Source organism: Rhopalosiphum maidis, chromosome 2 (genome assembly GCF_003676215.2).
Source record: "Rhopalosiphum maidis isolate BTI-1 chromosome 2, ASM367621v3, whole genome shotgun sequence".
Classification (NCBI taxonomy): Eukaryota; Metazoa; Arthropoda; class Insecta; order Hemiptera; family Aphididae; genus Rhopalosiphum; species Rhopalosiphum maidis.
Genome location: NC_040878.1, coordinates 48,836,531 through 48,864,508, shown reverse-complemented (window position 1 = coordinate 48,864,508; position 27,978 = coordinate 48,836,531). Strand labels below are relative to the sequence as shown.

At 28.1% G+C, this 27,978-nt stretch overlaps 1 protein-coding gene across 1 annotated transcript in view; it reads right to left on the bottom strand.

The window, feature by feature from the left end:
- The window catches only part of LOC113552171, a 211,539-nt gene that overhangs the window by 126,484 nt on the left and 57,077 nt on the right, over window positions 1–27,978 (bottom strand). The window contains 2 exon segments of the mRNA XM_026954905.1: window positions 19,122–19,224; window positions 19,480–19,549. Coding sequence (XP_026810706.1) covers window positions 19,122–19,224; window positions 19,480–19,549 — 173 coding nt within the window.

Here is a 27,978-nt window from a genome sequence, read left to right as displayed (position 1 = left end):
TTATTCGTCATACGCGAGTCCGACACGCTCGTTTTTCTCTTCACCCCGCGATGTAATGTATATTATGTGATTTATATAATATACGTGCAACACAACAACGTACGCTGGTAAATCATAATTAGATTAACGTACCGGGTACGTAAGTTTTCGTTCCTGTTGCCCAACGAACGCGTTGTCTGCAGTGACGCCATCACAGCCAACGCTCGAATTTGTAGTCGTGTGCGACGGTAGTCGCTCATTAATATAGTCCTAAATTATTGCTTACATTTTTTTTCACTCTATTTCGTTTTAAACTGACTTAAACAATGTTGGTATAGTATAAAAAAAAATTAATTCTCGAAAGAACCGTATTATTATACCGGTCGAAAAAAAATGTATATAATAGTAATAATAACCATAGGTACTGTAGTTTAGAAAAAAGGGTGGAAATTTAATGTCAAGATAATGATTATTGTACAAAAAATCTTATTTGTCTTTTACTTTCTGTAACTGGTTAGTGTGTAATTAAGCGAGACTATACTTTTGTGACACTATAGAAAACATTTAATATTTTCTAACGAGTCATACAGAAATAATGTTAATAACATATAATCATACAGTAATAATTTTCAATTATACGAATTCTCTCATAATAATGTTCTTTGCGGAAATTGTTTATCATCCTATACCACGTGTCCATCGTAAATACATCGTAAATAGAAACAACTTATACAAAGATAGTAGAATAATACATAAAGAATTTCATAAAAATATAAAGAAAAATAAATTTATAATATGTACACATTATACACGTATATAAAATATAAATAAATATTTTTTGTACATTTGAATTATCCAAGGCAATTTCTAATTATATACGTTATTAAAATATTTAAAGATAATAAAATGATAAAAAAAAAACGATTCAACAATTCTACACTTACGAAGTTTGTATATGTTAAAAGTGAAAATACATAAGCAATAAATATATTTTTAAAAGTAAATAATAGACAATCAGTCATCGACAGTAGGTAATGGTTTTTGAAACGAAGGTACCTATAAGACCTAACAAAGGTTTATGTTTGAATTTATTCACATACGTATTTACAGAGAAAGTGTTTAGTCGTCATATTATAATAATCATAATAGGTAATAATAATAATATTTTTGTTATTGCGCGTTAGTGTTTAAAGTCAACAGTGTTTGACGATTAATGTTACTGATCTGGCATGATGGCCAAAATGGCTTAACTATGCATCATATTTATTTATTATAAAATATAACTTATTGTAAGTATGTACAATAGTTTGAAGGTAATATGTGATGATTTAACCTGAGAATTAGAATATAAATATATTATAATAGGAGGTACCTATATATTATGTTACCATACAATATTGTATTCATTATATGTACCTAATAGCATTTTATAAAATTCCAGTCGCTATAAAGAATTATTGATGTTATATTATTGAATAATATTATTAATATATTTTTGTAAATAATAATTATTTTATAAATTGTGTGCTGAAAAATTATTATTAAAATCCTTAAATATAATAAAACACATTAGATGCGAACTCTTAAAAAAGAGAGTTTTAACGCTAATTGGCTAATTTCTCGATGACGAATAGAAAAAAAATATTTTATAGTCTGTTAAAACTTTAAAGGTTAAAGCCGTCGTAAAGCAGATTACTCTGCATAATGTGTTGTGTTATTTTATCAGTACCACGATATGGTATAAGGTGAAATCATACACATTTCATATTTCATACAGACTTCAATGTCTACATATTAAGCATGTGTGATCCAAAATACTATGCACAATATTACAAAATATAAAATACATGACATGTAAACCGAGATAATAATATATTATATTATGTATTTATATGAATATTTACTGTACTGTAACTCAGAAGGTACTATTTAAATATGTATATAATTAACTTTATTTTGTAATAATAATTAATAATTCTTAAATATTTTAATTTAAACCATGAACTGCTACTATCTACAACGAGTATTCTAATATATTATAATATTAGTATAATACTTGCAGTTTATAAATTATAATTTACAATTCAATATTACGAGTATTAAAACACATAGGTACCTATATACTCTTAACATATATTATATGAAATGGACTATGGAGGTTAGGAGAAATAAGTAAAAAAGAAATAATATTTATATATATATATCTACCAACCTTATTCAATTGTATTTCAGTAAACAATTTTTAAATAGATTTTCGAAAACTCTCAATTTATATCCAGCCGTTAATGTTACTTTCGTGTAAGCCCGATGATGTATATTCAATAACTCAATTATAACGTGTAAAAAACAACAAGAAGAAAAAACAGTAAATCTACCTTTACATGTTAAGTTAAGCCGTATAAGGTTCACAGGTGTGAATAAATTATCCTTATCATAACGTTCTACTTCTAAGATCATATTATTCCATTTGCCATACGCACAATATTATACATATATATTATTATTATATGCGTTTTCATTTTGATAAAATAATCTTCCTTGTCCTAGGTTAAACGATTAGTGTATACAAACTTGTGTATTCTTCTTAACAGTATGCATAAAATGTGTTTATTATAATATTCGTATTAAAATATATTATAGTGTTATACCTACTTAATGTGAGAAAAATGTAAATAGTAAACGAGCGGTGGCTTTGAGTGTGTTTTTTTCTTCCTCTGCACTTTTTGGTTGCGAGATGTTTAAATGGAGAAAAAATATAACTTATATAGTAGTTTGATTGGCAAACCCTAAAATAGTGTAGTATGAATAAGAAATGATTATAAAATAAGTACAGAACACTATCAGGTGATACACACATGTGCGTTATTTATACTTGAAACTTCAAAAATATCTGTTTTCCGAAATTAAGAAACATATATTATATTATGTTTAATAATAATAATATGAATGTTACTGTAATATTTATTATTTTGAGAACGACTTCGACACGTGTTGAAGTATATAAAACGCGCAGGGACACAACTTCAAAGTTCAAGTACTCTATTATAAAGCTTTAAGTTCATAACGTTTTGATAACACAAAAATAATTTAATGAATAAATTAACAAAATAATTTGGATTTTGTTGAAAAAACATTCAAAATTCAAATGCATATATAGCACGTATTTTTATGTTAAAACATAGATATTATACATAGGTAATATGATAAAATCACAGCGATTTTTCACATGGTTTTAATTACAAAATAACTTCTGTACCGTTGAAGAATATATTATGTTATAAATATAAAACCAATGATTTGATGATATACAGTATTATACGCGAGCAATAAGTGCCTTGTGAAGGCGTGTGTAGCGATGCGGTGCAACATAAACAGTATATAATATATATGTGTGTTATGCAAATTAATTCATGTCTGATCAAACGACGGTTGCCGATCAACAAACTTTGCTCACCCTGTCATCGATCACAGCGTATCGTGTAAAAAATACATCGCAAATACAAAAAAAAAAATAATCCCAAAATATATAAACACTATCCCGCGGTTATTATTGTTAGATCCGGTATGGTAGTACTAGTTGTAAGATGGTGGACGGGTAGTATATAACCTAATACGAGTGCATTGTACTTATAATAATATTATACTATGTGTTTATAAAAAATGTTTAAAGAATTATATATGTTAAAATCTTGATTTATGTATGTACGTACCCGTGTATAATACGATTATCGTAGTTTTCGTCGTTTTTGTCATTGCTATATATACCTATTATACATAATAATGTCTATGTTTCACTCCCGACTAATATTATTATTATTATAAAACTTAGCGAGTATTAATTATTACAAATACACACACACACACATATATATAATATATTATAATGCAGTGCCGTTTCGGTTTCACTGACAGTTCAGTTTTTTCCTTACTATAATATATTATATAATGCGCTGGCGAAAGAAGAAAAAAGTGTCAAAAATCGATCGGTGACTCGTGTGCCGTGTAGTGAGATTTATTGGTTCGATTTACGCGAAAATTCGTATTTATTTATCTATTATAGTAATTCCATACATGATGTATAAATACAGGTACAGGAAGTCGCGAATATATTGATAAATTATACTTAATTCTTTTACACATGGTATAAATATTTTGAAAATTTCTTATAGTATAATCACATTTATATTTTCTATGTTATTGCTTATTATAGAATATGGTGTTATAATTCAGTGTCATTAACTCAAAATGTTCATTAAAAATATCCTGAATAATATATGATACCCAAACAACTACAATTACTATTTGCTAATATTTTATCATTACTTATTATTTAAAAATTATAATTGTTCACGAGTTCAATTATAATATAACATGGAGAATATCAGTAATATTATTTGGTCCAAACAAGCAGTGGTGTCCAATTTTTTCTAGTTTTATTGAAGTGTTGTAAAATATTGTTGACAAATGGCGAAATATTTTAAAACTGCTTTGAAAATTGAATAGTGTTATTGTTTTCTTTGGAAAAAGCTAAATTAATGCATTAGTCATGTTATTAATCAATCGGAAGAATTACATTAAAAGTAATCAAGTATTGAACGAATTGGTAGTAAAAAAAAAACTTCTACTTTTGATATTGTGAGATTCAGATTTTTAAATCGAAGTGTAATTCAATTTTTTTAATATATCTATAACTATATACGAGTATACAAAATGTATTAAACTGATATGAGAAATTACTCAGTAAATTTAAGTAGCAATCCTAAGATTTTTTCTACAAAAAAATTATCACTTACAATATAATATAATATATTATATTATTATTATAAGGTGTATTTTAATTAGATATGAATTCGTGATGAAATAAACCTTAATAATATTTACGGAGAAAAAATGTTTCCATAAATCAAGACACTCCCCCCCCCCCAAAAAAAAAAAAAATACGAACGGGTATCTGTAGTCCTGTATTTACGAGTATTGTAAACTGCTATAAGTACCTATACGTACAGAGGTGATTAGAGTTAGTAGTTCGTTGAAAAAACGTTAAAATTTTTTTGCGTTACATTTCGGTACCTATAGCTTTAAAGGAACGTAAAATTTTTCAATTTAATAAAAAAACAACTTGCTGGACGTTATTTAGATACACAATATTTATCTGTTGTATAATATTGGTACCACAACAAAATAGTATGTATATATTATAAAAACCAAATCGTTTTACAAAATATAATAATATATACAGTTTTTATTACATCAATAATAATATGCGGCAGACGAAAGTAAAAAATAAAAAACGCTGGCGACCGCGACGACTAGGTGTCAAAATAATAACGTTTCAACGGTATTTTTCAAAGCAGATAGTTTGTATTTTATTATATTTTTACATTTTTTTAGTCACAGTCGGTTTATACGGAGGACGGCACACGTCTTTTCAATTATATCAACACACACACACACACAACACGTATATATGAATGTACATTTTTATTTTTTACTATATATACACACATAACGTTTTCCGAATTACACGGTGCCCATGAAATATATTATACAGCTTATAAGAATGGAGAAATATTTGAGATTTCTTCTGTCTCTTGGCCGAACTGCAAACAAAACACGACAACGACCACGTGACGATCACGACCATATAATAACGATGGTAATATAATAATTATAGAGGGAAAAATGTGAGTAGAAAAAAAAATAATTCGAAATTAAACAAGTATAACGGTGTAAATGAAACCGAAGAATAGTATACTCGCTGCGGTTGAGAAGTGAGAAAACTAAAAAATATAATATACACCACAACTACATACCTATATATAATATCTATTTCGACTCGAACCGCGGCGGTACGGTGTCACGCGATTTCTGAGAGGCAAACTCGTCATCGTCGCCGTCTATGCTAGGTACATCCCGTTTTGCCCCCGATAGGTCGCGTACTCGCGTGTAGGTGGACATGCGGCGGCGATGGCGACGGCGTAGGTATTATCATAACGGTAAAAGTCCAATAATATTTTATTCGCCTCGTCGAACGATGGCCCGTTTGGCCGCCGTAAATTTGATTTCGTTATTATTGGTGCAAACAAATATTTATAATCTCATAAATGTATAAATTTAAAATTATTATATTATGACATTATGTTATTATAATATGCACTATAAAAAAAATAGTACGTATTATAATATCGTTTATACGCGTATATATTAATAAAATCTACCTTAAAAATAGTTGAAATGATAAAAGTTTAAGACTCGTGAAAATGTTATTATGAGCTATTAATATTTTTTTCACCCTTAAATAACAATATGACTGCACAATGCACATGCACAATGTATTTCATTTTGTTCACCAACTCCGACCTATTACTGTTCTTCACTGTGTCATCACGTTGTAATGCGCCACAACATTATGACAACAGGTTTTTATTTTGAAAATTATCGGTTAAAACGAAATGTTACCAAATTTACCCATAAATAAATGCGGTATATAATATTTAATATAGCATGCCGACTAGACGGTTATATATATATACGTATTTGAACCAATGAATTATTATTGGTGCACACGAAACGATACACTATCGTGTTACATTATGTTAAAGCGTATACACAAATACACAATAATATGTAAATATGTAGAACATAATGCGATTGTTTCACGCTGGACACGGTTGCCGCAACAATGCATCCCCGAAACGATTCAAAATTCTAGGACGCCCACGTGCAGTCGCCAAGCACTAAACTTATACATATATAATACATATATGTATCTGTTGCATATATGTGTGTTTTATTGAAAAATTATGCATTCGGTTTACTTCATGATGAGTTATATTCTCTTATCGCAGCTGCAGACTTGCGGAAAAAATTTAAATCGTGCCCTAAATATATGTATCGAAAACAAAATACGCCCGTCGTGGGGCTTTTTAGCGTAGCACTAATATATTATATGAATATTGCGTACCTATATACATAGGACGTGCAGCGTTTACGCGTTATTGTCTTACGATAAGTATCTCTCTCTCAAGCGTATAATATAGGTACCTATTACACATGATTTTCGCCGTGGACGAGCATATCATTATCTACCACTTACCGGTTGTCCGTCGCATATTTTATCATATTATATTATAACATATAAACATACTATGTACACTGTAACAATAACATACTACTCAAAACAGAACACATATTATAATAATATATTATATACATATAACACATCATACACGGCGTATATGTGTAATGTAATATATGCTGCCGTTTGCCGTTTTCGACAAGCGAATATAATATATGTTTGAAAAGTACACCGATGAGGTGCACGGACAAATTAAGATAAACCCGACACCGCCGGCAAAGATGGAGTCTCGATTGTATATTTAATTAATTATTTTATATTCGATAACAGTTTATGCTATCCACGCCTGGAAATTCCTATTTATTTTATCGCAGAAATTTTATTTCGCGTGGGTACGTGCGACATTATTATAATATGTATGGTATAGGCATTATAGACACCGCGCATAGGTTTGTAGAATGTTACCCATAATATTATAATGCTACATTGCTATTGACTTGATGAAGGACATGTGATACTATATTTTACTGTTATTTATGTGTAGGTAATACGCGAACATGGCCAATTACCTACATACATATTTATTTGCCCGCATTTATATTATATTATTATTATGATTTTTAAGAAGTGAACGTTTATGTAACATACGTTATAATTGAGCATTTTTACTTAGTTGCATATATCGTACATGCATTGAAATACACCTCTGCCGTGAAGGGGAGGTTAAACTAGGTTGTTAAAGATTGTTTTATTTTTTTTTATTTTCATTCATTTTCTCGCTAGTAGAAATCATATTTTTGTGTGAGTATAAAATATGAGTATATTAACATGAACACATAAATGTTTATGTGCATATTATAATATACGAATTATAGAATAGGCGTTATAAACCGATTTGTCTTTCATCGTAGCGAATGACCTTGCGAACAACGTTGTCCAAATATTTGCTGTTCTTGCGAGGCTATAATAATACTGACGGTCGAGACTTAGTGTGTAAGTTCTAAAAACAATTAAAATTGTTTAGCTTTAGTACACAATATTTGCAGGACGAATAGTATTATAGTACGCATAGTACAACGCGTACTATTTACCATAAAAATAATATAGTTGATTGAGATTCTATTTCAATGATTATAATTTATAATATTATCATTTAAAAATTATATTTTTACGACGTATAACAATACGACGCCTCCAAGCTTACGAGACGCAACCAAACGTACGACAATGAATAGAGGACATTACATTATTTTTATTATTAGATTCTTAACTTCTCTTGTCTACATACGCCGTGTCGAGAAAGGTGAATACCCAGATAGGTAGTTTACATATTCGTCTTTTGGTAACGATTCGTGAGTATAACTAGGTAAATGTTTGCGGGGGTAGAAGGCATGAAGTTGCCAAAATTATATTTAAAGTGTAATTTATCTTACATATGTTTTAACACAAAATGTTATTATCCGTAAAAATTATATGATCATGATTTTGAATATTTTGATTGTTGTAAATTCATAAACTCATAATTACTAGATGTCAACAGTAATAAAATAAATAATAATTATAACCTACACATTATATTATGAATATAATCGATTACATATATATGTTTTGATAGACCTTTGTTTCTACCGCTTTTATATCAATCTATTTAATATAGTATTATACTTTTTAGAACTAAATCATAAAATCAATTTATAAAATACTAAAAGGTGTTCCCATTTTTCATTTTTATAGGAGAGAAAACCTTCTTTTCATCACCACAGTGTTCATCGACAGATGAAATTATCAAACCCATTAGGATATTTTAAGTTGGTAATATTTAAACTGTGATCAAAGTTAGAGAAATATTCGTATCAACTGTGGATTAAATAGAAATATAATGTATTTTTTGCATATTAATGTAATTTTTACCCACCGTTGAACATGAATGTTTTATCTATAATTTATATAAGTTTCAATACGATGACTATTTTAACTATTTTAAACTTTATTCCAATAAATTATTATTATTTTTTAAATTCTTTTATATTGCAGTATAATTTTTTATTATTACCTAAGTTTCTAAATATTTTAAATGTGATATAATTTAATCAATATGATTTATTGTCAAATATCCAGATCCAATTTATTTTCCAAAAATCAAATTTTTTTTATCGATTTTAATATTGTGAAGGTTGCGTATAGGATCCTATTATACAATACAATATTACACACATTTAAGATTAGAATTCAAGATAAAATGTTTTTTAAGTATTATCTTGTGGTACGAATCATCTTAGTAATATTGATACTATGGACCGCAAGTATACGAGGGGAAAGTCTGCGATGTATTGATGTGGGAAATCCAGATGGATAAAAAAAATTAGTCAAAAAAGCCGTCATAATAGTTTCATATAAAGTCCACGCGATCAAGGATATCGTATGTCGGGAGAACGCATCGCCGTCGGATAAACTTATCGCGTATCACGTACTAACAAGATTTACGAGACGGTTATAATGTGGTCCGAGAGAGGTATAACACAAATATTCGGACAGTTTAAACGAGAAGACGGGATCATTTTCAACAGACTTATTCTTCGTCACTGCCTGTCTCGTCGTCACTTAACTATGCAGTGTTTCTAGCGTTTCATCCTCGTCGTGTGGTCGGCAACGTATTTTACGATCAGAAAATTATAGGGCACACGCGTCCGTATATATATATATATATATATATGTACTATGCGTAATGTATATAGATATATGTATAATAATGTGTATACATTATATTAGCCCACCGGATAGGTCGACTCTCATTAAATACGAATTGTGTTTGTGTGTGTGCCTTATGTGCGTCCTCACTCTTTCATTTTATTTTCTTCTCTACGAAACGTTATTATGTTTTACATCGTTCCGAGTTTTGTTATTTATTTCCAAGTGTCGGTTACGCGTTCTCGAATTTCTATAGTATTGGCCTCACCAATATCAATCGCATTTATATATTATATACATTATTTATGGCGCCGATACCGATAACGGGTAAATGACTTTTGAGAATACGACCAAAAGACCTTGAAAAACTCGATATATTATACCTATATGGCTATACCTATAGGTACCTGTACGTATTATATAGTATATGTACTAAAACATATTATTATTATTTAGTTTATATATATATAGGTTCAAATAAATTATTAAATTTAAACATACCTAAGACTGCTGTCACAGTATTTAATAATATTATTTATCCGATAACAAGTATAGTGAATACTTAAATAGTTATATATACCTGATATCATATACATTAAATATATCAAAGGTTTTTAAGATTCTATGTTATAGAATAATTTTTTTTTAAGAGAACGCCATACCCGCTGTGTTGTCTCTGTTTTACTAACGTACATCATAACGAATTTTCGTTCAGCAGAATCTATTTTGTGATGTTAGCTTTAATATTAGAATAAATTTACCTATTATCAAATTTAAAGGTAAGAATATTATCTAGATAATGACATATGATTTTATTGATATTATCATTTAAAAGTAAGTTATGAATATTTTAAAATTGTAATATTTTACATTGCTATAATTCACTTTAAAATAATATATAATATTAATAACAGCATATGTCATTGTCTAGATAATATTCTTAACTTTGAATTTGACAATAGGTAAATTTACTCTAATATTAAAGCCAACATCACAAAATGTATTCTATTCAACGAAAATATGTTATGAATGTTATGATGTATGTTAATAAGATAGAGACAACACAATAACACATGCAGGCGTCCTCTTAATTTTTATTTTTATTATAGCTGAATTTAGATGGCGTGTAGTATTTTTATAATGATTAGTAATGATTATTATAATACAATGAATAGTGCATACCTACTGTATATTGGTTTACGATTCAATGACGACAAGTTCACTTGTCACCTATAATATTGTACATTATCATTTTTTGTATGCTAATTTAAAAAAAAAAATAGAAATTTAAATGAAAAATAACCATGTCAACAATAAAATTAATGAAACCTACTAAATAACTGATGACAAAAAAAAGACTAAAATATTAAAAATTATTTATAAGTTATAAGATAAAATTATCTATTATAAGTATTAATCAGACCTACAGTTTTTAATATAAATTATATGAAAATAGGCTGCCATACTTTTCTCTATAATATTAATTTATGAAAAAAACTTAATAGTAAAATAGTATAATAAAATACTAAGGCACGTCTTGTAATTATTAGGTCTGACTTCTGATAATTTTATGACGCAAAAATCTACGAAACATGGTTTCATAATGGACAATTAACAACTATTAGCTTTAACCGTAGTAAATTCAACGAATTTAAATATTACAGGAAATTTATATAGCTCTGACGTTTTAAGGATTGCAACCATTTTGTATTATTAATTATAAGCGTTATTATGTAGATGTGAGCTCAGTGAATTTATTAATATTATTTATTATTTATTTTTATTTTATTATTTTTAATTTTTTTATTTATTATACACTAAAACCAGTAAAACCAAAAAAAAAAAAATGCACGTAAATCTACATTATTTACTTAAAATATACTGGATTACTGGTAAATTTATTAATACAACTGTGTGCGGTATAATTCTCATTTCTAGAACACGCATCACTTGATTATGCACAGAATAAGTAGTTACCATATTTTTGGTTGAAGCATAAAATTATTTAAAAGTATTAATCTATGTTTTTATATGTAAAATTAATTAGTTGTATAAAAGTAACAAAACTATCCTATTTTATTACGTATATAACTAGGTATGGGTATATAAGTACCTAATACATTTGTATTTGTAGTTTAAATCAATAAATATAAAAAAAAAAAGTTGAGGTATAAAAATCGAGCTGTCATAGAATTACAGAAACTACAATTATCATTAATATAAATTATTGTAATTAAAGTGAGTTCCACTTATAATATATATAGACACTTATAGTAAAAATTTAAAAAATATTAAAACAAAATTGTTTGTGTGCTTTTTAAAATGTATCCATAATGTTATAAATATATATATGTGTTCTAAAATTGTATATATCATTACAATTAACTAGAATATTACTTTAATAAAACTGGCATAATAATTACAAAATAAATAATGTAACTAATATACTACAGTAATAGATTTATTATTATTCTATTATTTATTCAATTTGATGTAAATATATTTTATACTTTATACTTAAGTAAATTAAATATATGAACGGTGTATGTACAAACACACTTTTATTTGAATTTTTGATTTCATCTTTAACTAATCTAAACATTTCCAGTACTAAAATTAGCTGCATCACCAATTATATGTTATATTTCTAGCCTGACATCGAATTATTAGAAGTAATAAATTATCTAAATAGGTGATTGAAAATAATCATTTTACCGTTTTATAAACAACATTATAATATCCAACGTCACCGTCATTATATCAGTTACCACTTAGTATTTAGCAACCTTGTATTTCAATACAAGAAAATAATGTTAACAAGCACACTTTACAGTTTATATTATAAGAGAGTAGAGAGTAGAGACTATGCCATTAGTAAAGTAAGCACTTGATTATTATATTCGACATCAAAAAAACTATTGTATGAAAGCGCGTTTGTTCGTACAGTTGTGACAAATTATATTAAAAATGTTGAAGCATGCATAATTGACTACTGTTCAGTTATTAAAACATATACCTATTACCTACCACACATATAAAGGTATGATATAGGTACTTTACACAGTTGTATAAATTACATGAAATCATGATGTGCGATAAGGTTTATTATTTAATAGCTACAGGTCAAATTAAATTAGTATAGTAAAAGTATTTATTCTTTAAAATATTTATAGCTATTATTTTGTACACGTACAATTCTAAAAAAAATAATTTACCAAGAACAATCAATTTACGTTAACTAAGAAAATATTTTATTTCATATTGATAAGGTAGTAAAAATAAACCTTAAGTACCTATTTAAGAAGTGAACATTACAATACTCAATCTAGTGCTATTTCTATTCGTGAACCAGTTGGAGAAATCCAAGCAAATAAACACTTCTACCTAAATTCGTTTAACTACTATTTGTTCATAAGTAAGTAACATATTTATAAAATGCATTAATTATTTAATATTGATGGTTTATGAATAATTAATCATAAGTGTTTTATTTTATTTAAGTAATAATAATTATAAATCGTGATTTAAAGATAGATTTTTAAATAAACATTGACTTCTGATTTATTGATATCGAACTATCTGCTACCATTATATAGTTAAATTAACATTTTATAAAATAAACTGGTTTAGTATTGTATGTAATTCTTAGCCAAAAAATTTTTAATTTCATATTAGTATTTTTTTTTTTTTTTTGTTTTACAATAATGTATTCTATTCATTTATTTACATTCGTATTAATTATCATAACGCTAACATCAGGATATGTTATTAAACGTTCAAAAGACAATGATTTCATGTCAGTAACTACAAATGTACCTAACACCACGCTGTCAACATATATGGATCATTCTAGGGACGATGAAAAAACATTTGAAAAACAATCGAAAGTAACACCAAATACTACAAATGAATCTTTTACCACAACTTCACCAATATATGCAGTCAGTAACTATATAAGTTACTTATTCAATAAATATTTTAGTCACTGCAATTGTATGACTCATAAAACAACTGTAGCTGGATCTTCAACTACAAATTCTGCAGACATCTCTACTCAATCGATAACCACAACTAGTATTGCAGATGAGCCTCAATCAACAACTACAAAATCTGCAGACATCTCTACTCAATCTATGACCACAACTAGTATTGCAGATGAGCCTCAATCAACAACTACAAAATCTGCAGACATCTCTACTCAATCTATGACCACAACAAGTATTGCAGATGAGCCTCAATCAACAACTACAAATTCTGCAGACATCTTTACTCAATCTATGACCACAACTAGTATTGCAGATGAGCCTCAATCAACAACTGTAGCTGGATCTTCAACTACAAAGTCTGCAGACATCTCTACTCAATCGATGACCACAACTAGTATTGCAGATGAGCCTCAATCAACAACTACAAATTCTGCAGACATCTTTACTCAATCGATGACCACAATTAGTATTGCAGATGAGCCTCAATCAACAACTATAGCTGGATCTTCAACTACAAATTCTGCAGACATCTCTACTCAATCAATGACCACAACTAATATTACAAATGTGCCTCAATCAACAACTATAGCTGGATCTTCAACTACAAATTCTGCAGACATCTCTACTCAATCGATGACCATAACTAGTATTACAGATGAGCCTCAATCAACAACTGTAGCTGGATCTTCAACTACAAAGTCTGCAGACATCTTTACTCAATCGATGACCACAACAAGTATTGCAGATGAGCCTCAATCAACAACTACAAATTCTGCAGACATCTTTACTCAATCTATGACCACAACTAGTATTGCAGATGAGCCTCAATCAACAACTGTAGCTGGATCTTCAACTACAAAGTCTGCAGACATCTCTACTCAATCGATGACCACAACTAGTATTGCAGATGAGCCTCAATCAACAACTACAAAATCTGCAGACATCTCTACTCAATCTATGACAACAACTAATATTACAAATGTGCCTCGATCAACAACTATAGCTGGATCTTCAACTACAAATTCTGCAGACATCTCTACTCAATCTATGACCACAACAAGTATTGCAGATGAGCCTCAATCAACAACTGTAGCTGGATCTTCAACTACAAAGTCTGCAGACATCTCTACTCAATCTATGACCACAACAAGTATTGCAGATGAGCCTCAATCAACAACTACAAATTCTGCAGACATCTTTACTCAATCGATGACCACAACTAGTATTGTAGATGAGCCTCAATCAACAACTACAAATTCTGCAGACATCTTTACTCAATCTATGACCACAACTAGTATTGCAGATGAGCCTCAATCAACAACTGTAGCTGGATCTTCAACTACAAAGTCTGCAGACATCTCTACTCAATCGATGACCACAACTAGTATTGCAGATGAGCCTCAATCAACAACTACAAAATCTGCAGACATCTCTACTCAATCTATGACCACAACTAATATTACAAATGTGCCTCAATCAACAACTATAGCTGGATCTTCAACTACAAATTCTGCAGACATCTCTACTCAATCTATGACCACAACAAGTATTGCAGATGAGCCTCAATCAACAACTGTAGCTGGATCTTCAACTACAAATTCTGCAGACATCTCTACTCAATCTATGACCACAACAAGTATTGCAGATGAGCCTCAATCAACAACTGTAGCTGGATCTTCAACTACAAAGTCTGCAGACATCTCTACTCAATCTATGACCACAACAAGTATTGCAGATGAGCCTCAATCAACAACTACAAATTCTGCAGACATCTTTACTCAATCGATGACCACAACTAGTATTACAAATGTACCTCAATCAACAACTATAGCTGGATCTTCAACTACAAATTCTGCAGACATCTCTACTCAATCAATGACCACAACTAATATTACAAATGTGCCTCAATCAACAACTATAGCTGGATCTTCAACTACAAATTCTGCAGACATCTCTACTCAATCGATGACCACAACTAGTATTACACATGAGCCTCAATCAACAACTGTAGCTGGATCTTCAACTACAAAGTCTGCAGACATCTCTACTCAATCGATGACCACAACTAGTATTGCAGATGAGCCTCAATCAACAACTGTAGCTGGATCTTCAACTACAAATTCTGCAGACATCTCTACTCAATTGATGACCACAACTAGTATTACAAATGTGCCTCAATCAACAATTGTAGCTGAATCTTCAACAAGAATATCTGCAGACATCTCTACTCAATCTATGACCAAAATTACTATTTCTCATGAAGAAAGTGAATCATCAGAAAACGATTATGACGATATCTGGGATATATATATTTACATTCATCATGATATTAATGAATAAGTATTTGAATTTATTAACATTGTTCAGTGATTACGAAACTAGAGATTATTATTAGTGTTAGTGATATTTACATGAAATATATAGATTGTATTGAGATGTGCAGGAAAAAAGAATTGATTGTTTAATTTTTAGTGTATAAAATGTATACTTGTGTAATACTAAACTTGCAGTTCTAAATTTCACTAAATTTTTAAATTACATTGGTAACTATTTATATGTCTATTGTCTATATGATATCTTAATATACCAAATAGTATTGGTTTTCACATATTATTTTAATCATATAATTTGTTACTTACATTTGATAATCAAAAAAAAAAAAAAGAAATACATTTAAGTTTAAATAGTAATATAACTATATTAAATTATTTAAATTAATTTTATAACAGAAAGCAAATATTCCTTTAATTTTTTTTAATCAATTACCAAATTTATATACATCTAAGTTTTAAATAAAATTTTTATTCTATAATTATTATTAAATACATAAATTCCCACTAAGTTATAATATTAAATAGTAATTCATACAACAAAATATAAATATGTAGTAATATAGTGAATACATTTTGTGTGCATCTATGCAATAATAATTAAATATTCAAGATGTACTTAACACAGAAAATTTTGTATCTCATAAGTAAAAGAGTATTTAATATTAATTAATCAAGTATTTAATATTTTCAATCATGTTATTTTAATAAATATTAAAAAGTTATTTTCATATATTTCTTAGACTAACAACTAAGTATAGTATACGTTAATTTATAATAATAAATATATTGAAATAATGTATTTCAAGAAGTAATAAGTATTGTATCCAAGAGGATAATAATAAAGAAATATCTTGAAAAATATATACTTATTTATAATTTATTTCTATCATTTGTTAATTTTTACTTTGTATAAACAAATAAAAAGTCATAATATACCTGTTTATACCTACTAGTTAAAATGAATAATAAAAAAAATTTTGAGTAACTATACAATAAAGCATAATATTACGTAACATATTAAAGACCACTGACCTGTCACAAAAAAATATATGTTTAATCTGGTCGCCTTTAATTGATTTTCTCTAATAGGCATTAATTTCTTAATGTTTCATTTATCTTATTTTTATTATTTCTATTATTTTTCTGTATTTTATAACTAAACATATAAGTATAATAAATTATTATGTTGATTTTTTTTCTTTTGAGCATGTAACGTAAATAAACAAAAGAAAATACCATTTAGATATGCTTGTTTTAAAAACATAAATTTTGTCTTCGGGAGAAAATCAAATGGCGGTTTGAACATATATTACATTATATTATGTACAATATCGATAATTCACTGTAGTAGACAGGTAAATCACACGCTAGATAGACCAATATGATAACCTTTAAAAACAATATTTTGCTACCGCTTATCTGTATATTATAAAAACATTAAAAGCTCAAAAGCTGAATGGTTCAACCTACCTAATGAAAAAAACGTTATAATAAATATAATACAAGATGATGCTAAACCATCCATCTCCATCGGGCATTTCGACATCAATCGCTCAATGATTTATCATTAAATTCGAATTTAACACATTAGATCAAAGATAAGGTACCTACTTTTGAAATCTACTAATAATTATTACACAGTGGAGAAAGCTTTCCGATTTTTATTTTAAGTTCATTGTTAGCGGCTGTTAAATCATAAAGACGACTACTTATTACTGCTGTAAATTAGTAACTATGTGCGTATGTGAACACTCACTACTATACACAGTACCTACCGATACAAGAGTACGAGACAGTAAACTCACATCAATGGTGGCCATTAATTAACTGAAAAGTTAAGTTGAGGAATTTGTTTATTTTTAATTTATTAACTTGACTAATTAATTAATTTTCTAATTATTAATTGAGAACTTACTATAGTTTGATTTAACTGTTGAATTAATTTAGCTTTTTTCTATTGTATAAAAAATAATCTATCTATAGAGTAGAAAAATATTTTTATTTTTTTTGTTTTATAGTGCTTTATGATTTTAAATAAAACTAATCTAATACTAAAATTTTCTTGATAAAATTGTATTATTATGCATATACTTTATAAATACACGTTGTTAGTCAATTAATGCATAATATGTCAAAATATTATTATTATTGATAAATATTATGATATAAAATCGGCGGACAACTCATTTGAGATGTAGTGGTTTGACCCTATTTTAGACGTGTCGCAAGGAGGTACCGCTTGGACTCGTTTATCCTAGAGTCCTTGGATGTTTTGAGTGCAAAAGTTTTGCGTAGATGACATCATAGAGTGGCAGAAAGGAGGGAAAACTTCACGCTCGTTGCGACGAAGAAACCGTTTGCATAATAATAATTAATAATAATCAACACTATGCTGCCATAGTCATATGCCTATAGATGATATATATTGTACATTCGATGGTCGCAGTCATCATAATCGTCCACAATGATATTATTTGAGGAATGACAGTGTTATATATCATTTATTGCGGGCTTTACTACAATAATATTATAGGTACATGCATAATTTATTATTATAATATTATAAACCTTCACGAAATCGAAATTATTCAATTTTTACACAACCGAAAACGTAGATTAATTCACGCTCTTAGGTGTGTTAACATCGGGTAACATTCGCAATAATATAACAGGTAGGTACGTATATGAAATATTATTATAACTTTATTATCGTTTTCAGTAATCTGCAAACTCACTGTTGATGCAGCAGTATCAATTTAAAATTAAATTAATATTATACTCGCTTAGACAGTCACTCATCATTCCATTGAAACAAATAGGTAATAGTAATAATATACTTTTTTACTGTAGGTATTCACGATAAAACATTTTTATACTTTTGAATTATGTTTAACGGTATCGTATAATATTATACAGGAAAATCTATTGTTATTACGTTATATATCGTATATTTATACATTTTTTTAGATATTTCGAATGTCATATCATAATAATGATACAATTTTTACGGTAACCTACATTTTTATGAACACTAATTTTTTATGAGGCAGCACTTACCGGAAAATCGATTATGTGCCGCAAGGAGTGTTTGGCTGCTCCTTTCCTTTGCACGCAAAACGCTACGAAATCCTCATCCAACACTGACTTTTCGCGCAACAACCTACAAATGAATGAATAATATTTTAACAAGTGAAATTATACAATAAGCCTATATCTATGTTTAATATTATCTGCTAATTCTACTACATGTATAAATATGTATTATTAAATAAATATAAGCTTATAAATAATTTATATACACATTTTCAGACATCCACTGTTTACATTTGTTAAGTACATTTCTCGTTACCTACTTAACATTCTTATATTTACTAATCTGCACTTATTAATATTAAAAACCATTGTATGTACTTACTCTTTAGCATGTCGGTGAACGTCTTGATAATCATTATAATGATCCCAGAAATTAGTACTAAATAAGCTACCTAAAATCAAAACAGTCAATGTTTAATTTTAGTGATAAATTACAAGAAAATTTTGAATTTATACGATAAAAAAATCATTAGAAAGGTTATGGTTTTTCAGATATTCTATATCTGATATACAATGGTACACATTTTCCAACACAGTGTTAGTAAAAAATAATGTGTTAAGCTTTATGTTAATTAATTTTAATATTCTAAATGTATAAAATTTGAATTTATTAATTATTATTTTATACTAATAAATTATTAATAAATAGTGTTGACAAATATATATTATAATTATAGAACATATAATTTCCGGGCCAAAATTTCTTGCATAATATTAATCATGTATACTATATAGGTATTTCTTTTTTGCATATTATATTAAATTGAATAGCAACTAATAAAAATATTCTACAAAATTTCACTATTGTAAATAGCTAAAAAAACTATAGTCAATAAGTTAGATTACTTTGTCAGGAAAACTTTATTAAAAAAAAATTCAGATATACTCCTAAATCAACTAGTCAAGTCAAGTAAGTCAACTATCAATATTTTTATTTATAAAATAATATCCCAGATCACATTTATTTATACAGTAGAACCTCTCTAATCCGTCACCTCCGTGACTGGGGGTGTGGCCGGAACGCGAAAAAGGTCGGATTATCAGAATATATACAGAACCCTAATAAGGGAAATATTAAACTAGCAATTAATTTTATATATCTACTATAAATTAGAAAATCCAAATGTATTTTTAAATTATTCATATTAATAATACTATGGTCGGATCAACCGGATTGGCGGATCAGACGAGGGCGGATGAGAGGGGCGTGCTACTGTATTAGCCAAAACCAAACCGTCCAACTGTTTCTCATTCATTCTAATTCTTTACTAAGTTTTTAGTATTTTTTAGACAACAGAAAATATGTGTGTTAGAATATAAATATATTACATAACATTTAATTGTAGAATTTTCTTTCTATTTATCAGTAAATATATATTATTTACTAAATGTCTCGCACAGTTTTGGACTTGTACAGTATTGAAACAATGAAATTGGCTTATCGAATATCTTTAGTACTGAAAGATGTTGTTTGAAAGTTTAATAATTGTCAGGAATTATTGAGAAAATTATGGATTTACGATATATGTTACATATTATATCTAAAGACATTAGCGTCGTCAAAATAAAAACTACTTAGTAGTATAGACTAAAAGTTATAATATTATGTCAGTATATATGGCACAATACTTAGATTGCTCCTGAAATCGATAGATATGTATACAATACAGGGGCGCCAATTCAGTTTTAAAATAGGGCTGCCAAATTATTAAGCAGGCCAAATTTGTCCATCATATCAGAACATAGTAAAAATATTGAAACTTAAAAGATAGGGCGCGCGACATTCTTTATACATTTTAGCCTATTTGTAAAGTCTCACAACAGTCACAACCAGTTTACACACTTACTTTGATTATACTGTCATTATCTATAAATATAATTCATACATTTAACTTAAGCACCTCAATTTATAATGAATAATTAATATGACTATTATCATTCAAATCAAATTTTTGATTATACAAATAAAGCTGTAAGCAATATATTATAAAAAAATCAATGTAAGCTATTAGCATGCAGTTATTTGATCGTTAAATTATTTGAAGTTTGAAATTAAGAGTTTATAAATAATTAGCAAAATGAATAACGTAAGATTGATTTTTACACATTTTTAATAATTTATATTTATATCACAATTTTAAGAAGCTAATAAGACAGATAAATATATTTTTTAATTTTGATCCATTGATTATAATCTTACAATTGTCAAGAAAATAAAGATTAAAACAATATATACCTATTATTTATAAAATATTTTTCGAAAATTATTATAATAGTTTATTTATTACATTTTAGCTTTACAGGCGCAATATAAAATTAAGGCAGGCCAATATGTTATATGAATAAATAGGGCCACCAATGTATACCCTGCGATATTCCAAATGACGCATCTGATACAATAATATCATGTTGCTATAAAGCAAAAAAAAAAAAAGACCTATACAATTTGGATACTACTTTTTTTCGTAATAGAACTTTTCGTATGGTTACCCTAGTAACCGATACATAATATAATTACATTACAAAAATAATGCCATAGCAACCACTTTTTCAAATTTTCTAATTTTTCTAGGATCTTTTCTTATTTTTCTTTTCGTAAAACCCTTATTGTTCTAACTTTTTGAGTATTCCAAATATTAAAAAAAAATTAGCCAAATTTGTCTATAGCCATTCTCAAGTGATGTGGATACCAACGAACAGCATTTTATTTTTATTTGTATATTCGCGTAGATGCATGATGCTTTCAGTAATAGTTTAATACTCGGTATTCAAAAAGTATACAATTTTGATCGACTTTAATTTTATAAATGTACCTATAACATGAATGTCTATAAAAATAGAATTATTTTTACATTTTAAAATTTTTTGTTGACCAAAAATGTTCGTCGACGAATTATTGACTTTTGATTTAAATAAATAGTTGTAATTGATACAAATCTCGAATATTGAATAAATTATTATAATTAATTTATTGAATTATCACTAAGCGTTTAAAGCTTTGACGAATCTTTTACTGCCACCCCATCTGCACATCTCGATTGGCGATAATATAATACACGCCACCGTCAATATTCACAGACGATTGCTACTATTGGATAATGGTTGTCAGGGAGATGATGGTGAGGGCGCATTTCGTGCGGCCAAGCGCAGTCGCTGTGACGCCTATTTTTTGTTTGCTCTACACGCGTGCGTTAGCTGATCCAGCCAAGAGACATCGCCCAATATCGCGATTTTACGGCATCATTGTAGCCCACAGACCCACGAATTTTCAACCATCGTGATGTAATGTTATACATTTTATTGTTATTGTTATCATACTGTACATCACCCCTCCCACGATGAGACGTGTATTTGCGTTGTAACAATAAATATTATTTCTCGTTCACCGGCGGCGGTTGTTTGCGCTTTCTCTTTCTTGCGCGCGACCCGAAAAATATATACGTCTATGATGCACCCATACCGTCCTAATACCGCGTCATGACAACGACTTACGATGACGGCGACCTAATCATATACATATCACGAAAAAGAACCTACATGTAAAAATATATAAGGGTATGCTGTTTATATTATATAGATAAGACTGTGAGCCCGACAATATATTATAGTCATTGATGTTCACATGTCATAGTAGGTATAAATTAGAAAAGTGTTATTTACAACAAATATATTATATAAATATGTAAATACCATAATAAGATATCTTAGGGATAAGAAATTTAAACTTGCTGAAGTTTAAAAGTCTAACGATCTTAATGGTCTGCGAATAAACCTTTTTTGATTTTGATAATTTTCTTATGAACATTTTAGAAATCTAAATTTTAAAACTAAGCATGAGTTAGTTATTAAGTATAATCTGTCCACTAGCTGCTCTTTCCTAATATTTATATAAATTGATAAGTTACAATAGTATATATTTATATTGGTGTTTGTGATTAATCTTCGGAAATTTCGAATTTTTACAACTAGAACGTTCTATATTTCCTTAAACCTTTTTAGTTCATTAAGTTTAAAAATTAAAATATTCTTATAGATTTGCTTGTTATTTTGTTTAATGGTTGTTGGTTGTTTTTTTATGTTAATTGTCAATAAAATAATGAAAGAACAAATAAAGTTTTAAAATTATAATAAATATAATTATAAGAATTTAAATTATTTTTATTGCATTATTTTTTGTCCAACTTAAGTAAAGAAATAATTGGTCCATGACAAATCTCAAGTTGTTTGTAAAATTAGTATACAAAAAATATTAAACGCATTGATAATTTTCTGTTTTCTGATGAGCTATTCTAAATTATATTCTCAAGAACACTATATAAACGCTGCTTCTTATTCAATATTTATATTTGTATAATTAATGTACTCAGAGTCAGAGAAGATAGCTGTTTCTTTGTAACCCTTATAAACGTGTTTTAACTAAAGCATGAAGTAATCATATATATATATATATACATATATGTTTTACTCATGTTTCTATTTAAACAATAGAATTACTAGGATGATATTATCTACAACGTATTATGCGAGCATTAAGAAATTATTATAATTTATTAATACATTTTTCTAGATTATTTATGTAAGTATTATGTATTTTAAGTTTTTTGCAGTAGTGCTGTATATAACAATATGTTATAATTCTTATTATTATTAAGATATATTATAATATTAAATAATATACAGGCCTAAATATTACACAATAACATGGAACAACCATATTTATGAAGTTCATTAACGAATGAAACGTAAAAACAATAGCTCATTCAGCAAATAAATTATTTTTTTATTAACATGATATCAGGTTAATGTAAATATTAAGATACTTCACTTATAGTGATATCCTTGTAACATTATAGCAATAGTTTAAAATAATTATTCTACTACTTTTATTATTATGTTATTCTGATATTCAAAACGGACAAAACGAGATATTTTGTAGTATATATTGATATCATAAAAAAAATATATTACTAAAGCAATATTATAATAATATGCATATCTTCAATTCTGTATTATATTAATTCTATACTATTCAACCTAGGTAGCTAAGAAATAAACATCAAAGTTGAGAGCGAGACGTATTGAAACCTGTACACGGAATACGAGTCACGAGACGATGTAGGGATAACATTCGATAACCCTCATAAGCCTAATTCGGTCATTTTATATTCTCAACTAGGACACAGTGAGAGACTAATGAACCTTTGGGCATTGAGTATTGAAATTTTTCAGCTGGCTGATGATTATACACGCGGGCACGGTGCACGTTATAATGTTTTTGATTCCGATTACACGCGAATGGGTCGTATGGTATTGTAGATCTCACTATTCACTAGTAGGAGTAATCGTGTAGGCAGGTTATACTAATCGTGTTGGAAATTATGATACGTGACTCATCTGTATCGGTTATTGTACTTCGACAAGACATAACGGATGTTATTCCATGAAATTAAATATAGTTTAGATCCTACACGTAGGTACATCAATTATTACAATAACGAAGGTTCCAACATAAGGTCAAGGGTAATTCGTAAGTATTGTCTAGGAAAAAATAAGCCTTATTTACACAATTATACCTAATACACCCATACTACCAATATATCATACACATGAATATGTATTGATAATGCTATCAACAATTATGGAAGAGTATAAAATAATTTCACATGCACCCTATTCAATTCATTATATTTTATAATACACCGTCCACACGCTTTCTACTATACCGGTAACATTATCCTTATCCTGCTGTTCAATGAGCATATTCGATTTGACGGCGGTCCTGTTACCTTTCTAGCTGACACGATTTGAACTCTGACGAGACAAAATTGACTTTCCATGTATAATACAATATTTAATAGAAATTTGCCAATATCGATACATTAGGATAACGGTAAATCATATTTGATTGTTTATGAAAGCTTTCTATTTTAAATGATATACAACTGCTTTAATTAACTGAAAACTTTAACCACAACGTAATTTTATGAGTATAAACTATAATTCAAATTATATGATATGTCATTACAATTTCTCAGTACTAAAATAATTATTTTTAATTGGTTATGTAAATTATTTAATATTTTTCTGTTGTAAATTTAATTCATAGCTATTGAGAAGTAGAATATTGTCCTTTGCAAGGAATCAATTATGATTAAGTAGTAAGAAATAACTGATACAAACAAGTATCCAAACAAATTATAAAATTTCACTTTTTGTGTAGTTATTTTAACACAAATTCATTGTTCTATCTATAAAAATGTTTAAAATCCTTATTATGTGTTATTTCAATACATCATATTGATTTTTAAAATAAAATAATACAAATAACTCAATTTTATATTAAATATATTTTTTAGACAAAAATATTATTGCAATATTATAGTATGAATGTAATAATTAATACAAATAAAAAAAGATTATTCATTCAATTATTATAATAAATATAATAATTTAAAAATTAAATTAAATACATTTGGTTGCATATAATATCAATACTTTATCGCAAATAAAGTTCAAATAAAAAAAGTTTCAATAGTAGTTTAATAGTAGTTTAATAATAATTTATTTATTTTTTGGTATTCATAGACGATAAACTTTACTTAGACCATAGATTGAGTTTAACGACAAACCTCTGTTTTATAAACTAGGCAAATACTAGGTTTAATACTGGTTTATTATAAAAATCATTGTTATCTTATTATTATTTAATTAATTAATGTTTTAAAAACTTGTGCACTTTATACCCAAGAAAAATAGATATTTTCAATGCACAAAACCTTAGACGCATAAGAAATGCATTTTAGACAACAGAAAATATACAAAATTCATAAAAATCCATATATCAAATTTACAAATAATGAATTTCGGAAAAAATATCGATTTTCAAAAGCAAAAAGCTTACATATCGTACACAAAGTTCAATTAAATATTTAAATTAGTAAAATAAATCTATAGCTCAACATCTTTGATTCCCATCTATCGATGCATCCGTTGAATTGGTTCCGTACTCAGCATAATTTTAGTGGTTAGAGAGTAAGGGGTGGGGTAACGTAAATACAATGTACTATTATCAACTAAATTAAGGTGTTGAACCTTAAAAATGGGCCCACTGAATATAGATAATCTCACTGTTTACGCGTTCGTTGTTACTGTATAATGTATTTATATACACAAAGTTGGTAGTTAATATAGATATACAGTATATACACTTAAAGTTGTTTGGTATCATATAGTTGAATATAGCTCTGCATATAATTTAAAAGTATGCTTATAATAATTATTCCAATAATCGGACAAAATTAAATGGTAAAATATCATGCGACAAAGTGATAATTGTATATACTAACATTTTAAAAATGATTTCTGTTTTAATCCCAACGGCATGCAATCCATAATTCGTCAATATATAATCGACAGTAGTAATTGGTCGCTCGGAACGTTTATGAGGTAAAAAATAAAAACAATACACACAAACTGAAATTTTAATATTTAATCAATTGCAAAACATGCTCACTCGTATTATAAGACGCTAAGACGCACAACACTGCGATAATTCACGATAGACGTATACGTAGTTTATGTACACAAAAAAAAAATTCTGACTACACCTATATTAGCTATATATTATAAAATTATTGTATATATATATATATACTTATATTTTAATTGTCACAGATATAACGTAAAGTGGCCTGTGCCCGGTGGTAACATGGTCGGTACACACAGAATATACACGTTTCTGTAATGCGTAATATTTTATTATCTACGACGGCGTTTCGAACTTGGTACGATAAAACGCAAACGAATGACCGCGGCGATGGTATTGAAGCGGCGTCTCGTGTACACAATAATATAATAACGGACACGACCACGTGCGCCGGCGAACGAAACGTGTCTAAAAAAAAAATTCGAAATGTGCGGTCGTCGCGTAGCTCGCATGCGCCTGTCCGTCCGATCCTATCCTATATTGAAATCGCCTCAAAAGCGATGGCGATTTTTGCTCTCACTCTCAACGATGAGTGCCACCGGTTGGGATAGGTCCCCAACTCGGTCGATTCTCACACGCGCGCACGTTACATTATTGTATTCGTACCTACTACATGATATCGGCTCGTACAATAACACGATAGCGTGCTATTATCTGTGTAGTTATTACTTATTTGTTGTTGTTACTTGTTATTATTATTATTGCTGTTGTTATTTTTTATTATTATTGTTATTGCCGCCGGTGTCGTAGACCTTATAGTCATATCATATGGTTATAATTGTGTACACACGACTCCCGACAGTGTAACTTAACCGTAATATAACGACATCGCCAGGATTTATATGTGATTATCCGACCTACCCAATAAAGGATTACGTCAGTGGCTCAACCATTAATTTTTTAAGGGAGAGGGTCCAATACTCGATAATTACTTTTTATAATTTGGTCCCCACGCAGCACGACACACACGAATATTACATACTTTATCACAAACAGATTAGTCATTACTTGTAAACATTATGTTTTATACAGGCGAAAGGTTAGCTGTTTGTAATAAAATCCAAATTATGTGATACCTAAATGTATAGGTTATTTAAGATAATGTTTTATGAAATTGCTTGTTAAGTACTTATTGTACATATTCAAATAATAATAATTGTTAAAAGTTTATATATTTTTTTTGTGGCTAATGATATTTGCTAAGAAACCTAAAAAGGTATCACAATTTTAATTATAATATATCCGTTTATGACGTATTTTGTATGGTATTCGGTAAAAAAGACCAAGAAAAAAAAGAACAAGGAAAAAGAGAACAAATTTTAAAAATTTTAATTT